The sequence below is a fragment of the Pocillopora damicornis genome, chromosome 10 (genome assembly GCF_964200805.1).
Source record: "Pocillopora damicornis chromosome 10, jaPocDami1.2, whole genome shotgun sequence".
Classification (NCBI taxonomy): domain Eukaryota; kingdom Metazoa; phylum Cnidaria; class Anthozoa; order Scleractinia; family Pocilloporidae; genus Pocillopora; species Pocillopora damicornis.
The window spans coordinates 23,151,190-23,166,833 of NC_142679.1; the positions used below are offsets into that span (position 1 = coordinate 23,151,190).

The following is a 15,644-nucleotide window of genomic DNA, read 5'->3' on the forward strand; positions in this document are numbered from 1 at the left end:
GGTCACCCTTATACCCAAAGGCATAGCAGCCTAGCAGAGAATTGTTAAAGGACCACAATATTGTGCATGAGCTTTTTTTTTTTTTTTCTCTTGAGAAGTTGTTCAGTTTACGCATGCGCAAACGACGGTTGTGCTGCTGTGCTGCGCTCAATAATTTATATGAATTAATATTTTATTTACTGAGCAAAAAATATGTTCTTTGTGATTGCATGTCAATCCCCCAACCCAATACATTTGGATGAGAATTGAAATTATAGGAATTGTTAGTGCTAGCCACTGAAATAGAAAAATAATTATTGATTTAAGAAACGTATTGATGCATGTTTTGAGATCTGCGTCAGCTTGATTGATGAAAAAGGATAAAAGAGTACTTCGAGTTGATAAGAAAAATATTTCGAATGAAAAATCTCATAGAAAAACGATCTCGGAACATGAAATGGCAATTTGTACTTTTGCTTCAACTAAGTAAGTTGTACATGCGTTCGCAAACACACTCAGTCATATCCCACGATCAAAGAGGAGTCAGTGATATCGCTGATGACATAATTTTATGCTAAAAAATTAAGACTTTACTTCAAAGCGTGACGGGCCCCTAAAGATTTGAACGCTGAGAAATGTCACCTGGACTTTTGTCTCTATATGTGGGCTTCTTTTTCGTTCACCTGATGCTAAAGACCGACGGTTTCTATATTTTTCACGCTTTTAACTCCCACTGTAGCACAACTAATGTTTTATAAACACTCCTCCTCTGTTAATTTCAATTTTAAAGGTTTAATGACGCATCCGATAGAATTGAAACTGCTTACATACAGGTGCACTGACAGAAAAAATAGACAAGCCTTTCATATAATTTCCCTATCTCAATCTTAAATTTGACTCTGTGAGTTTTTTAATCCTAGAAGAATTATATGAACAATATTTAAATCATTCAAGGAAAAGGAGATTATGTAAATTTGAATCAGGTTATTTGCCATTTGAAATGTTTATTTGGTAGATTTCACAGCCAGACAATACTGTATAATCTTTGCAACTTTCTATTAATTTTTTAGATAGAAGTTTTGCTTTAAATTAATAAGAAAAAAACATCACAGTCTCGTAAATGAGTCATCTCAGATATAATAAAATCGTTTTATTAACTGACCAGATATAATAAATCATTTTATCAGCTATCCAGGTGGTAAGAATACGTTCGTTTTATTAATTTTTATCCTTTTCCAATCAATTTAAAAAGTGATTTCTCCTCAAAATTCTCGCCTTTCTACAATTGCGTTAATTACAGTTCATAAAGAGTAAACAGGTCCCTCTCAACATAATCTATATCAGATGTCAGTCGATTACCAAAGCGCTTTTCTTGTTCTGAGATGAAAAGCTTGCTGAGAATTGTGCGTACAATTATCATCGGATCGTCGAGATGCAGTGCGTATTTACAAATATTTTACGGATTGGAAAAGATCAATAGGACGCTGTAACTCCTGTAAAGTGCAATCAAGGAAAAGTTTCCACGCTAGGCACTGAAAGCTTTTTGTTTTGCAAAATATGAATCGCAGTACGACGGTACTTCTTCGCGATTTGAATGAGGAAGATAAATCTCAAGAAAATCAAGGTTTGCCTTTGTCGCTTCTCCGACAATTTTCAACCAAGGAGAGAGGAGTTGCAAGGCGTCGCCAAACCATGACGAGCATCTTGCGAAGAAGCATTTCAGATTCAGTGGAAAGGAATCTCTGTTACCGTGTTGGTTTGCATCAGGTATTAAATAATGTAATGACAAAATTGGGACACGAAAATCGATAAAGAGCTGAAAAATTTACAGCAGCGAAAAGTCGGAAAGAAGTTAGTAAGACACTGAGACATCATTTTATCCGAAGCCGGTCTATTATTACCATTTCTCCCTGTGCGTAAATCATTCCGTGGTGTAGCCAACAGCGTCATTGGAAGATGTGAGGCTCAACTGAATACTAACGAAAATCTTACATTTTTTATGTGTGGGGAGGAAAAGTTAACATCGTTCGCTGTTATTCGTTGTATTTCAATTTCACTTGCTGCTCAAACGCTGAATCACAATTGAGTATTTGAGTATTTATTGCTGACCAGTTTCAGAAGAAATAATCAGAAGAAATCGACTCAATACTAAACTCAAAATGGATGTGACCATCAAGTCTCTGAAAAATTTTTGTTAATCTTGTTTACTAGTAATCTCGAGGAATTTTGAAAAAAAATAGAAGAGAAGTAGATATGACATGTGCGGTATCGACTTCAGCAGAATGAAATATTTTTCCATATCACATGAAATGCGCCATACAATGATAATCTAAAATTTGTATACAATGATAATCTCCGTTCTTTTGAGAATGTGTAATTGCTGTTAAGGACAACGGGTGATCTCTTGGAAAAGGAATGAAAGCTTCCACCGATCTGTAAATTAATAATTAATTTTTCATGGAACAATGATTTGTAATTTGATTCAACTTTAGATGACGTTAAAATATACATTTATGTTCTATTATCGATCATCCGCTCTGACAATTTTCTCATTGGAGAGGAGAAATCCATTATATGCTGAAATCATTTCTTGATTTTCAAAAAATATATATTTATATGTTTTAATTCGTACAGAGAAACACCACGAAACCATTGTCACCTACATTAAGCTTCGTTTGCTCACACTTTTACTAAAAAATTTTTTTCTTCCTTGACAGGCCTGTCGGGATGGTCTCATTGATATCGTTCGAGCATTACAACAGAGAGGTGTACCTACCATCAACATCTTAGACAAGGATGGGTTGGCCCCAATCCATTACGCAGCCCGTTATGACCACGAAGAGATTGTGCAGCTACTAATTGAGGGAGGTGCAGGTAATATTTCATCCGGATATTGTTTCATTTTCTCTGCGACAGTTTTCCCTCGAAAAGTTCTTTTTTTGTGTGGCAAATCGTCGCCCATTACTCTCGATGACAAGGGTCTTCTTCTCAGTGTCGTCATTGTATTCCGTTTCATGATAGGAAAACTTATACAGCATACCTTTTAATGTTTTAGATCTGGACATATTCTCTGGCTGTGAAAGCAAATTTACTACACCTCTTCAAATCGCAGCAAGATTTAACAGTCCTGCCACAGCTCGGTTGCTGGTACTGAATGGAGTAGATGTAGCAAAGCAGTCAAGTTATGGACAACAAGCTTTACACTATGCTGCAAGAAGAGGAAACTTAAAAGTCGTTCAGGTGGGTTTTGGAAATATCGCGAACTTTTGAACTCTAAAACTCCCTCGATCCAAGATAACATGAAAATTACCAGACAGATAACTTTATAACAATATCTCAGTTATCTACTCTGTGTGCATGTTTTAATTTAGGTTCTGCTCAGAGAAGGAAAAGCAGAGGTAAATGCAAAGGACAATGAGAATTCCACCCCACTACATGCTGCATCTCAAGAGGGAAAGCTAGATGTTGTCGAAATTCTGGTGAGGGTATTATCGCAACGCAGAAAAAGATGGGACCGCGGAGTAGCAGTCGATCGTGTATTCTGATATAATGCAGTCCTTAAAAAGGGCTGGAGACGTTAACAACGAATGACTTTACGTCAAAATGAACAAAGGTTATCATCCGACTTACGAGGGAAATTGTTTGTCAACGAGTGTTAACAGTCAAGTTCATTATACTGAACTGATTGGTCAGTTTTCGCCTTAATGCTATTGGCTATAAGACTCTAGTAGCGTAAGTCAGTTGTGATAGGTCAGCTTGATCTTTTTGGTAAGGTCGGCTTGTTACCGTCTTTGGTTCATTGATTATGTTAGTGTGTTAACTGTTCTGTTCTGTTCCCTTAGCTGCAATATGGCGCTGACCCGAGTTTAAGTGATAACGACGGATACACTGCAGTGCATTTAGCAGCTAAAGATGGATACGATGATGTGTTGGAAAAACTACTTTCCACAGGTGAAAAATCGGAAATTCAAGTAGTCTGTTCCTTAATTTTGTAATTTATAGTTCATCTCGATGATTTAAAAATTTTAAAACGCCTTTGGTTCGCACAATTGAGAATTGTTGAGCCAGGATCTATTTCAAATTACACGAGCTCACAGTCAAAATATCTCAATGTTGTATGTTCATAGAATAACTGTTTCCAGAGAAGAACAAGACCTAATTTGACGCAAGTAAGGTATCATAATAGGGAAATATTACATTTTTTAAAACTGAAATTTTCCTTCAGCGAAAACCTGTGGTGTATCATGTCCAGCTATTTTGAACAAAATGGATAATGATGCCAACTCATGTCTGCATCTGGCTGTCAGACATGGCCATATTAAAGTAAGCTTGATTTACTTCTGTTTATTCGTTTGAATGATTGTAGTATATTAGAGGTGTGATCTAGTTTCTCTTTTTTTTCTGAACAGTATTCCTTTTTTCCACTTCTTTTTCAGTCGGCAGAGGTTTGTATAAAATACGGCGCTGATACATGCGCAGCGCAGGTAAGTTGATTAATTTACAATCCCAAAAGTAGCAAATTAACATTCGACAAACGGTGACGCGATCCATTGCTTACAGAGGGACAAAGTGTTTGAAAGTGTTCGTCTATCCTAGCTTTTTAGATTTTTGTTTTCTATATAAAGAATAGATATTGCTGTCATAAAGCAACTTCTATAATCGCCAACTAACGATTTAACAAACGCTATTGAAAGATACCTAGTGCCGAGTCAAGAGAGTAGATGTATGATTACTGGTTTGGAATTCAGTCTCAATCGCAGTTCTTATTCACATAGGATGATTTGTCGTCTCCTCTTCATGTTGCCTGTGTGAATGGTTATTATGAGATTGCAAAACTTCTCCTGTTGAACGGGGCTAACATACACGATGAAGATGCAGAAGGAATGACGCCCATTTTGAGGTAAAAAGTAAACAGATGTTTAAATCATTTAGGAATTATTTCATAATCATTGCATCAATTAAAGCTGCATTTCTCCCTTGAATGTAATTTTTTTTTTTCTTTCTTAACTCGTCACAGGGCGTCACTGACTGGAAATGTAGAAATTCTCGATCTTCTTCTCTCAGAGGTGAGTTTTTATTTCCCTCAGTGTGTGGTTGCTCTGATGGTCAGCGTGAAAAACTTTTCCCGGCACGCCTAATTACCAAATGAGCTACATGTTTTTGGAAGTTCCAACATACCTGCTACACTATTTAAGTTCTAACTACACATCTAGTCTGAAATGTCTTGCGGTGCTTTTTCTCTACATAAGGGAGCTGATATTTCATCTGAAGAGAACACTTATTCCCCCTCACCACTGATGTGTGCAGTAAAGAGAGGCCATCCCAATGCAGTCAGATTTCTTTTACAACGCGGATCACCCATTGACCTGAGAGACGTAAGTCACAGGACTTCTCTTCACGTTGCTGTTTTTAGCTCTGATGCTGAGACACTGAAAGTAATTCTTCAGGTAAATCTTGATTAACTTTGAGTGATTGTTATGATTATGACATCTGAACCCAAGGTAGACAGGATTCTTACGACTCAGAGCTGAAAAATAACAATTAAGACAACCAAGGGAAATGTATCGAGTAGGCAACTTAGACCTCTACTGCAACGGGTGGGATTATCCAAGTTTACAATATATCGTGCGTTACTTTGCTTTATATAAAAATCATAACTCTAAGAAATTCGAGTTTATATTTATTTCTAGTCATTTTTGGTTTCCACGATTTTAAATGCACACACGTGCCTGCTCAAATAGGCGTATCTGCTCTACTGCACGAACAAGACAAACAAAATTACTTTTCAATTTGCTTCGAGTACATGGTTGAGTACATAAGATTCCCCTTAGGCAAAATTTTTTGTATCGAAGGATCTGGCCTCATGTCAGGAAAGACTCATTGAGTTAATGCAGGTGTGATGTAATTGCCCTTTCCCTTTGTTCTTGGCACTTTCACGTCAACAGTTTTATATGTATTCGCTAATGCCACATATTGTGACCGACTGCAGGCCGGGGGAGAATGTTTGTTAAACAGCAGGGACAAAAACGATCAGACACCACTCCACTATGCAGCGACTAAAGGAAGTTTACAGGTAAAACAATTGTCTGGACGCACAGGCTACAGTGCTGGAGCTACCACAGTCAGGTTTATTTACATTTCTGCCTCTTTCTCTCCTCTCTCCTTTTTCTTTTCTTCAAATAGCTCATTCAAGAGCTTCTCAAAACTGGGGCCAAAGTCGACGTCAAAGATGAAGACGAAAGGATTCCACTTCATTATGCTGTGGAGTAAGTAATACAAAATAAGCTGCAGTGTTTTTTTCTTGTAAATTCAATCGATACTTCCAGCCACTATCACAGAAAGTCACCGAACGTGTGACCTGATGTTAAACACGTTGTACAATGGATCCCTGATTTAAGTCCTACATTCTATTCTGATTTCCATACGGTTGAGATGAGTATATCTTATTAGAAGTTTACTACACACCAAAACTTTTAATAAGTTATTTACTATCCAACTGCTTTAATTCATGAGCTTTTCATATAAAGTGGGGAAAGCGAAGCAGATAGAAAGGCATAGCGCGCGCAGCCGACAGGTTAACCCTTCAATGACCAAGATCCTATTGTCAATTCTCCCCTCTAGCTGTCACAGATTTCCTTGTAAACTAGTTATGAGAATTTGGTGTTAAATGAGGATAACAAAAATCTACCTGATAAGTTTTAGAATTCTCATGACCTGTTTGCTGGATAACGTAGGGATATTATCGGGAGAAGTTTCATGCTTATCTCTTATGGAAATTAAAAGGTTAAGCAGTTTTTTTTATAGTACAAAATAACCAACTACTCATCTAATATCTAAGGACATTTGTACTCGATACGCGCTTTATTTATACTCTACTTAGTACATTTGGATAACAAATTACTTATACAAAAGCTGCCAGAGTGCTAATTAAAGTTTTTTCATGCACAGAAATGGTGATCTTGAATGTGTTCGGGTGTTGTTGGAAGCCTGCCCAGAGTCAATTCACATAACCGACTTTTGCCTCCAAAATTGTTTGCATTTTTCTGCTTGGCACGGTCATCTTGCAGTCACAAAATATCTGTTGGATCAAGGAGCTGCTGTCGACAGCAGGTGAATGAAACGAACCGAGAGAATTTAACCATTTGCTTTATCAGGAAATTGTACTTCAAGCCAGTTTCACCGACGATATTTTGAAGAAGACATCGGTAAAATGAAACGAAATGAAGTTCTCCTAATAGTTAATACCAACTCGTTGAAAAAAATGTTCTCTGAAATCACTTTTTAAGCATACACCTTTCCTGACTTTGAAGACAATTCTCTGGTAATGAAGCGACAATTTTGTAAATTTGTAGATGTGATGAACGCCTGACTCCGCTAATTCAGTCGGCATTTTGCGGTTGTAATTTGACAACTAGCTTGTTGTTGGATCACGGAGCGAAGATTGATGCTACAGACAAGAACGGGGTACGATATTTCGGTTGGTTGTGTCGAAAACATACCACAATCTTTTTTACAGTTCAATTTCTTCTAACTGGTTTTGTGCAGACGCTCTAAGTTGTCATTTATTACTCACATTGTATGTCCCACTGTAGGCCATGATTCGCTAACTATTACTTTTTCACTGACACGCTCTTGAACTTTTAACTGTGTAATTTAAAAACCATACAGTCAGTCTTTTATTAACCAAACTTTATCGCTTGGAGACCAACTTATAACGTGTTTAAAACATATGTGATTTTCATTAAAAGATAAGATGCTCTCAACTTGAAGTCGCATTCTGAGACTTCTATTTTCTTTTTAATTCAATCTTCAGTGCACCGCTTTGATTGCTGCAGCATCTCGAGGTAGGGTGAGTGTTCTGCGGCTGCTGTTGGACCGAGGAGCGGACATTCGACTTGTAACAACTGACGGTAAAAACTGCCTGGAAACTGCAATAGCTAACGGTCACCAAGATGTCTGTATGGAAATTATCAAGCATGAGAGGTAAACTCAAAACTGTTCCGATTCAGCAATCCGACTTTCCACGCGACACAATGGACCATTTCTTCAAATCTAAAACAAGTAGCAGTTTGACCAATCATTCAGTACGCAGCAAGAAGAACTGCACAGTTAGAATTTTGCCAAAATCCTAACAGCTTTTTAACAGTCAACCAGCGGTTAAAGAGATATTCTTTAGTTAAAACCTCTTTCCGAGGCTTCACTGGTGCATAAAATCCATCGTTGCCTAATTTCAGGTGGAAGGAAGCTTTTCCAGTGTGTGACAAAAGAAGCAATTTCATTCCATTAAAAAGTCTCATTGAAACGTTCCCTTCTGTGTCCAAGGTAAGAGATACAACGAACCGAAAAAAGGATTTTCACCATAAAAGAAAAGTTTATTAAAAATTGGTCGTTTACTGCTCTGAATTACTGTTATCTTTTTCAGGTGGTTTTGGATAAATGCATTCAGAGCTCCCATCACCTACGAACAGATGAGGATTACTCGGTATGAATGAAAGAGCTCCTAAAGGATCAAAATTAAATGTTTCTTTAATTAGATACCTTCAGGCGTAAAGTACTCCATAAATGTACTTATTCTTGACAGAAAATTACACTGTCACAAAATGTCTCTGAAAATATGACTTAGGTGTTTTTGGTTTTTTTTTGGCAACTGAAGGCGCAAATTAACGAAATTATTTTGTTATTTATTCCTAGGTTACTTATGACTTTAAATACGTGAATCCCCATCCCTCCTTGCTTAGCGATGGACGAGTCTTCTTTGCTCCAAAGGTGATAACAACGTCAACATCAGCTGATCGAGGGCTATAGAATGGTGTTTAAATAAATGGAGTAATACTCCTACCATGCTAAAGCGACATAAGGAAACAAGATGGTGATAAAGGAGAAACTGACAGCTTGAATTACAGACGATGATTTTTATAGAGCTGAAATTAGGACTTGACGTTACAAGCCTTTCTAGGGAAAGATAGATTATTATTACCCATGACTCGCAATTAAATAAACAGAGAAGATTCCGATCTAATAAGGATTAAGACAGAGAAGATTCCGATCTAATAAGGATTAAGACATCTAAATCTGGATTTCTGGATCTCATTACAGACAATGCTGGACTATGGAAGAGAAGAATTGATTTTTCATCCACTGATCATCGAGCTGATGCGATGTAAATGGTAAGATCGTCCAACACTTTTCTTTTATTAGCAACAGGTCCCTCTCGATCAAGAGTCTGACCCGCTGACCACTTGGTCAAGCGTCTCACACGTGACACAACTAATGAGAGAAATCTCATCTTTTCAACTGAAAAACGTCTTCTTTTAACAGGCAGCACATGGGCGTCAGGTATTTTTACATCTCTGCCGTGATTTACCTGTTTTACCTTGGAAACTTGACGCTTTACATGTTGTGCATTCAACATCTTTATTTGCTCAATTCCGCCCGACCAGTTATTCCAACCAGACAGGTACGAAACCCACTGAAACCTTTTCCAGATTTGCCGGCCTATATATATATATATTCTTTCACGATGGATCGTTTAGAGTTGTATCACGTGTCATCTTCTTTCAGAATGTGTGTATCTTTGCTCGCATAGAGGTCTGGGAGATTTTCATTGCAGTTATGACAGCTGTTTATTTGCTGATAGAAATGCATCAAGCATTCTGGGAAGTGAGTTATGTGTTGATTCGTTTGGCTATTTTGTAGGTTTGCCTTTCTATGGGACTGATAACTGAAAATAATTCAGTAAATGCAATAATTATTTTAAATTTATCTCCTTTAATTAATTAATTTTTTTTTAACGATCTCGTTCCTCTTTTCATTTGTGGTATCGCTTCTCCCATTTACCAAACAGAGAGCTCTGGGACCTGAGGAGGGTCATGGACGAGACAAAAATCCAGTATTGCAAGTGTTATAGTAATTAGCAGGCCAACTCAAGAATAAACGAGTAGTTTGTGACAAAACTCAAGTCATTTTGTTAAAAAATGCAAATTTATGACAACCATGATCTGGTGATTGTTTGATTTTTCTCATCGCAGACATGGAACTACATTGAATTCAGCAACATTGCTGATATTTGCACCTTCTCAACGGCACTCATTTCCATTTTTCCTGAGCCTTTGGGTTTGGAATTTCCTGATAAATGTGTTTTCCTTGTTATTTCTGTGCTGTTTGGATATCTCGCGCTTTTACTGTATCTGCAAAGGTTGGTTAAAATGTATTACTTTTAAACCCAATATCTGTATTTACGATGGGAAATTTGAGGGGTTTTATTCTTGAAACATTTTAGCTATTTTGCGTTACTGTTCAGAGTACTCCGAGGTATAAAGTTGTGTAGGTAAACTTAAGTTGCGAACATGAAGGCCAATGAAGGCCAATGCCGTCGGTGCTGTTCTTAGTTTCAGTGACAAAAAGGGATGAGGATCGAATGTATTTTGTCCAGTTCCTCTGAAAGGTCTCTGTTACTCATCAAACCTCTGGATGGCGAGATCTGCTTTGAAAGTAAATTGTCTTGTCCAAGAAGACAGCGCAATGGCCTTGGAGTGAGCCCTGTATTTTCGAACGGGAGTCCAGCGCAGTAGAAAACCATGCCACTTGTTATGAGGTTAAACATTTCGCTAAAAACGATTGAGAAAAACCAACTATTCACGATGAAACGTTATAGCAATTAAATGGGTTCTCTTTTCTTTCAGTGTATTTGAATCTGGAATACACGTCACCATGCTTTTTGTTGTGCTGAAGACATTAGGCAAGGTTTGTGATGAATTCTGAGCTTCTTATTTGTGAAAAATAAGCCCAATTACATACAGGAGGCAGTATGCTCGAGAGGTGAGCGCAGTCCGGAAGTCCTGAGTCCGTGTTTTGCTCTGACCGTAAAGTGAGTGCAAGCGAGACGTTGCATTTAAGCTTGTTAGACTTCTTTTCAGTGGAATGCTGGCCAGTTGTCTAACTATACTCACTAAGAGCACTCCCTTTGGGAAAACAAAAACTTAGAGTTTTTCCTTTAATAGTTCTGTCAATTAAATATTGTCCGATCCAGAGGAGTGTGTTAAATAACGATAAATAAAATGAATAAATAAATACATAATGAATAGAAATGGCCTCGATGCCACGTGTCTGATGTTATTTTTAGTAACAGTATTTCCGGACTATATGAAGCATTTATTGCTTGGTGAGGTGTTGTTGCTGTCTTTCTTTTCAGGTGGCAGTGATGTTCTCCATATTAATCTTTGCTTTTGCTTTGGTATTTCAAATGCTTTTATCAAAGGAAGCAAATGTAAGTGTTTATTCTTCAGTTTAATTTCGCTTTAACGCGACTGTTTCTTGTATAATTAAAAAGTATTAATACGTACATTAAGTCTTCACTGTTATTTTATGCACGTCCTCACCTCACCCATTTTAAGTTTAACTCAGGGTCATGAATTTGATAGCTTTTCTGTTCAATTTTCTCCAAAGTCAATGTACAAAAATGGAGAAAGTAACGATTTTTCTTATCTGCTGTTTTGTCTTTAAATCATCCACTATCCATCAGTCATGATGCGTCGATCAATCAATAAACCCCTTTGCTACTTAAGATCTCTTGAAATACGAACTATTTTTGACCACTGTCCAATATCTACACTATCTACCTGGTTAAACCAGCTTTCTGTCCCATAACATGCAACCTAACTTTAAGCTGTATGGGCGATTTTCCTTCCTAACTTCCACCATCTTTTACAATGCAGGCCATAGCTCTCAACATGACAATGAATGGAACTTTGTTGGGAGATATTGATAAGGTACGTCAGGCAAAAAAACTTACAAATTCGTCTGACATTTCTTCCCTGAAAATGAACGTTTTCAATCTCATCCATTAGTTTTTGTTTTTTTGTTTGTTTGTTTGTTTTAATAGGACCCATTTCAGTCATTACGTTTGTCTTTTGTGAAGGTGGTTGCCATGACAATCGGTGAAATCGAATACACCCGCTTTTTCATTGACCAGCGGCTGTTTTCGCCGACCTTAAGCCAAGCAGTATTCTTGGTATTTTGTGTCATGATGCCGATTGTACTAATGAATTTGACGGTTTGTACAAGTCCACATTCATTTTGTAATTGTTATTGGTGTTTTGCGTTGTGTTAGACTGGATGTCATGTTTGTCTGTTAATTTAGATCGAAACCATCATGACTGATTGGTTAATACGATAAGACCAAAAACTCAAGTATCACCCAATCACCATAATTCGTTTGACGATTTTCCCACGCTCCTGCGTGAACATGACAGATCCTTACCAAATTAGGTTACCGGCTTATCGCTGGCATGTTGTTTCACCTCACTCCCTTTCAGAGTCTAAATCTTTAGGTTTGATTCAAAAGCTCTGTTTGCTTTGGAGCACAATTCGTTAGTTCATGTCTCGATTTTTTTTCCAGATTGGTCTCGCTGTTGGTGATATCGATTCCATTCAGCAAAATGCCGAATTTAAACGTTTATCTATAAAGGTATGCTCTAACTAGTACTTTCCAGTCCATAATGAAATGAATTTAAATGAGCAGCCTTTCTAACTTAATTTTTGAAGGGCAAATGGCTAATAGGAGAGGACTAACATCGGTTTTCCTATTTCATTCACTAGTTAATATTTAACATTTATTTTAAAATTCTAAAATCAATAGGGTATGGTTCAGTACTTCATTTTTGGTAGCAGGGTTTACGAACAACGAGTTGCGGCTTTGACGTTTAAGGCCATATTAACATACAGTACGTGCTAGCCTACGTAGATTGCAGTCCCTTTGTGCGCTTTGCGGCGTCGCATAAACGAACTGCAAAGTCGTAGCAGACTTAAGACGCGGTGCCCCCCGGAAAAAAGGCAGCTACGCAGACTTTGGAGCAGGGAAATACGAAACGCCCGCAAATCCTTAAGCTTATAAAGATGAATGAAGTAAGTGGACTTTGCAGCTGTTTTCCGTGATTATAATTCTATTGAGTAACGCTTCTTGCAAACTTCTTCAGATCGAAGTTATCCACGAGTTCCACGAAAAATCGCCCCTGTGGCTTCTTCATCGTTTACATCAGCCAAAGTCGGTTAAACAGCCGAACAGGAAGGCAAAAACTATACTGCAAAAAATAAAGGTTGGTGGATGTTCACGAGACGTCTCTTACTGGTTTATGTTAAAACTTGTATATTCATTGAATTTAAGATTTAACAGGAGCCCATTACCCGCAGCCTCCATACCAATTGTACCCTTGAGTCAACCCTGTCCCGTATCTTTTTATTTTAAGAACTGAGATATGTGGGATGTTCTGTAATTTCCCGTGAAAACACGCTGACGTTCGCATAACACCCTAGCAAAAATGGCAGCCAAAGATTCCTTCTCTACGTTTGACGAAAACAATAGAGGACCACAGCTCTCTTATGATTGGCTATTATGTAAACACCCGCGAAAAACCCCATGGGAGGTGCTTCTAAAAATAAAAGATACCGTAGGGTAAGTATGGAAGATGGAAGCTCCGGGTAATGGGCTTCTGGATTTATAAATGACCATAACATGCACAGTATTAACACAACCTGGAGAAGTCTTTCTGAATAACTCCGCAGGCCGAAGGTAAATTAAATTAATCAGCTAAAAGCAGCAACAACAACAACATAAATGTTGATAGAACAAAGGAAATCACAGTGATCTGTCTCACATCCAACATGTGACTTCATGTGAATTTATGTTTTCGATTGTTAATGTTGTTTGATTCAGGGCTTAGGGAACAGACTGGTCAGCGGAAAAAAAGCAAAATACACGGTAGAGGACGCGGAAAGAAATTTGGCTGATCATCTGACAAAGATTTTGACATCAAGAATGAAGGAACAAGATGATAGGTAACAACAACGAAAACAACAACAAAAATAACAATAACAACGACAGAACCACAATAATCAACGCAACAACTGAATTTAATTCTTCAAGGCTCTCTAAAAGTTACCTTAACACAGTTAGGTGCCCTTATAGCAAAACTTTAGAACTGGTTTTAAACAATATGTTATTAGAGACTTTTGCACGATGGCGTGCGGAATCAAAACCGCAAATATTTAATTGCACAGGACATTAATTTTCAAATCCGTGTGGATTTTCCCTGCAGCTTAAAAAAAAGCTAATTAGCGAAATCCCACAGACTTAAATTGAAGGCCGATACAACGAGTCACCTAACTCATAAAATCTCTGATAGCCAATTTGAAAAAACGTTTATTTTATCTTTGGTTCAAGCTAAAAACTAATAAGGCTCAGTGCAATTATTTGCGTGATTTATTAGTAAACGTAGGTCTCTGCCTTTTTATCTCAGAATCAGTGGTATAACCCTGGAAATGAAGGAACAACGAAAACTGCTCGAGTCACTGCTCCAAAGGATGCCCGGGACTGAAGCACGAAGAACTTTGAGCGACGATTAAAAAAAGGGAAAAAACATAGAACAGTCAGACAACAAGGAAAAATAAGGGTTGAACACTGACAACCGTGGGTCTTTGCTCATGGTGTGAGAGCCTAGCTATGCTATGAAAGTTAAAAGTTTCGTCAACCTTCGGCAAAAAACATCATAGTAGCCAGTCGTAGTTTTGCCTCTAGGAGCCAGGAATTTACTGGTTGATTTTAATGTTACAGATGGTCCCAGGAGAGCATGGATTTTCGCTTTTCTGACAGGGTCTCTTTCAGTGACTAAAACTAAACTGATTTATGGATTGATTAAAGGAAAATTACTATTACATGTTACTGGAGTATAGGTCGTAAAAAGGAAACGAGAATAAACAATAATGATAATTACAATAAAGGGTTTAGTGAGGTGATTACTGTTATGCGAGTCACAGTCCTTTTCCCTTTACCTGTGATCCGTTTGCATGTCAAAATCCACAAACATTCGCGCTCTTCCGAGTCACTGATGTTTCTTATACATCCTTTGAATATTAGGTTTACGTTTTCAATTTTTGACGTTTTCATTCTTCTTCATTTGGAGCATTCAACGTGTGTGTGTGACAGTCTTGCACAGTTAAGCCTTTTCTTCTTCAGTCATCTATTTGCGAGTCCCAATTGTTGCGTCACGAACATATGTCCGCGCTCTAAACTACAATTCAAGTCCCCAGAGCTAATCGGCTCTCCTAACTAACGTCGCCTTGGGACGAAAACTCCCAGGTTCCTTACTTTGTTGTCTGCTTGGCATAAACCAAAGACATCTTTTCGAGTAGTTAGTGAATTTGCTCGAGCGATGGCAAAGTATGTCCCGAAGGTTTCCTATTTCTGCTGGCGCAAACAAAAATTAAGAGCGCTTAGAAAACAACTACAGGTCTGCACCAGGAAATGTTTCTTTATTTCAACCACGCATCAACACTTTTAGGTCATATCAAAGGGCTTGTAAGCTCTCATATATCCTCAAAATATGTCATAAAATATCCGGAGGACGACCTCGTGACACTACAGCTGAGTTTCTCAAACTGTCAAAGCATAATTATTTAATCAAATGCTGTTTCGCATGTCACGTCTTAGCGCATTTGCTCTATAATTCCCTAAAACAAAAACTCAATTGGCTCTTTGGAAATTCTTTGGACATCAATTATGATGCTGGCGGCGTTCCCTTGACAACCTGTGAAGGGCGGCTTAGTTTGATTGACAACCAGTCAATCATAATACGATTATTCCGTTCTTTGTAATTTGGTTTAATTGCCTT

The 15,644-nt window shown here is 37.7% G+C and overlaps 1 protein-coding gene across 2 annotated transcripts; it reads left to right on the forward strand.

Annotated features, from left to right (window-relative positions):
• The first annotated feature begins 1,258 nt into the window (after window positions 1-1,258).
• Window positions 1,259-14,769, forward strand: LOC113671591 (transient receptor potential cation channel subfamily A member 1). 2 transcript variants are annotated; one of them, XM_089185521.1, is made up of 30 exons: window positions 1,261-1,746; window positions 2,697-2,853; window positions 3,035-3,219; window positions 3,351-3,458; window positions 3,822-3,930; window positions 4,205-4,302; window positions 4,416-4,463; window positions 4,755-4,879; window positions 4,997-5,045; window positions 5,229-5,426; window positions 5,969-6,052; window positions 6,163-6,245; window positions 6,928-7,089; window positions 7,332-7,443; window positions 7,793-7,962; window positions 8,214-8,301; window positions 8,402-8,461; window positions 8,671-8,745; window positions 9,076-9,146; window positions 9,298-9,436; window positions 9,541-9,639; window positions 10,008-10,174; window positions 10,662-10,722; window positions 11,171-11,245; window positions 11,694-11,747; window positions 11,861-12,031; window positions 12,377-12,445; window positions 12,954-13,073; window positions 13,691-13,812; window positions 14,274-14,769. In XM_089185521.1, exons 1-30 carry the CDS (start codon window positions 1,537-1,539, stop codon window positions 14,377-14,379), a joined length of 3,375 nt encoding a protein of 1,124 aa, XP_089041647.1. In that variant the 5' UTR covers window positions 1,261-1,536; the 3' UTR covers window positions 14,380-14,769. The 2 variants fall into 2 exon arrangements, with proteins under 2 accessions (XP_089041648.1, XP_089041647.1); XM_089185522.1 differs by lacking the exon at window positions 11,861-12,031 and having other exon boundaries at window positions 1,259-1,746.
• Window positions 14,770-15,644: the final 875 nt, after the last annotated feature.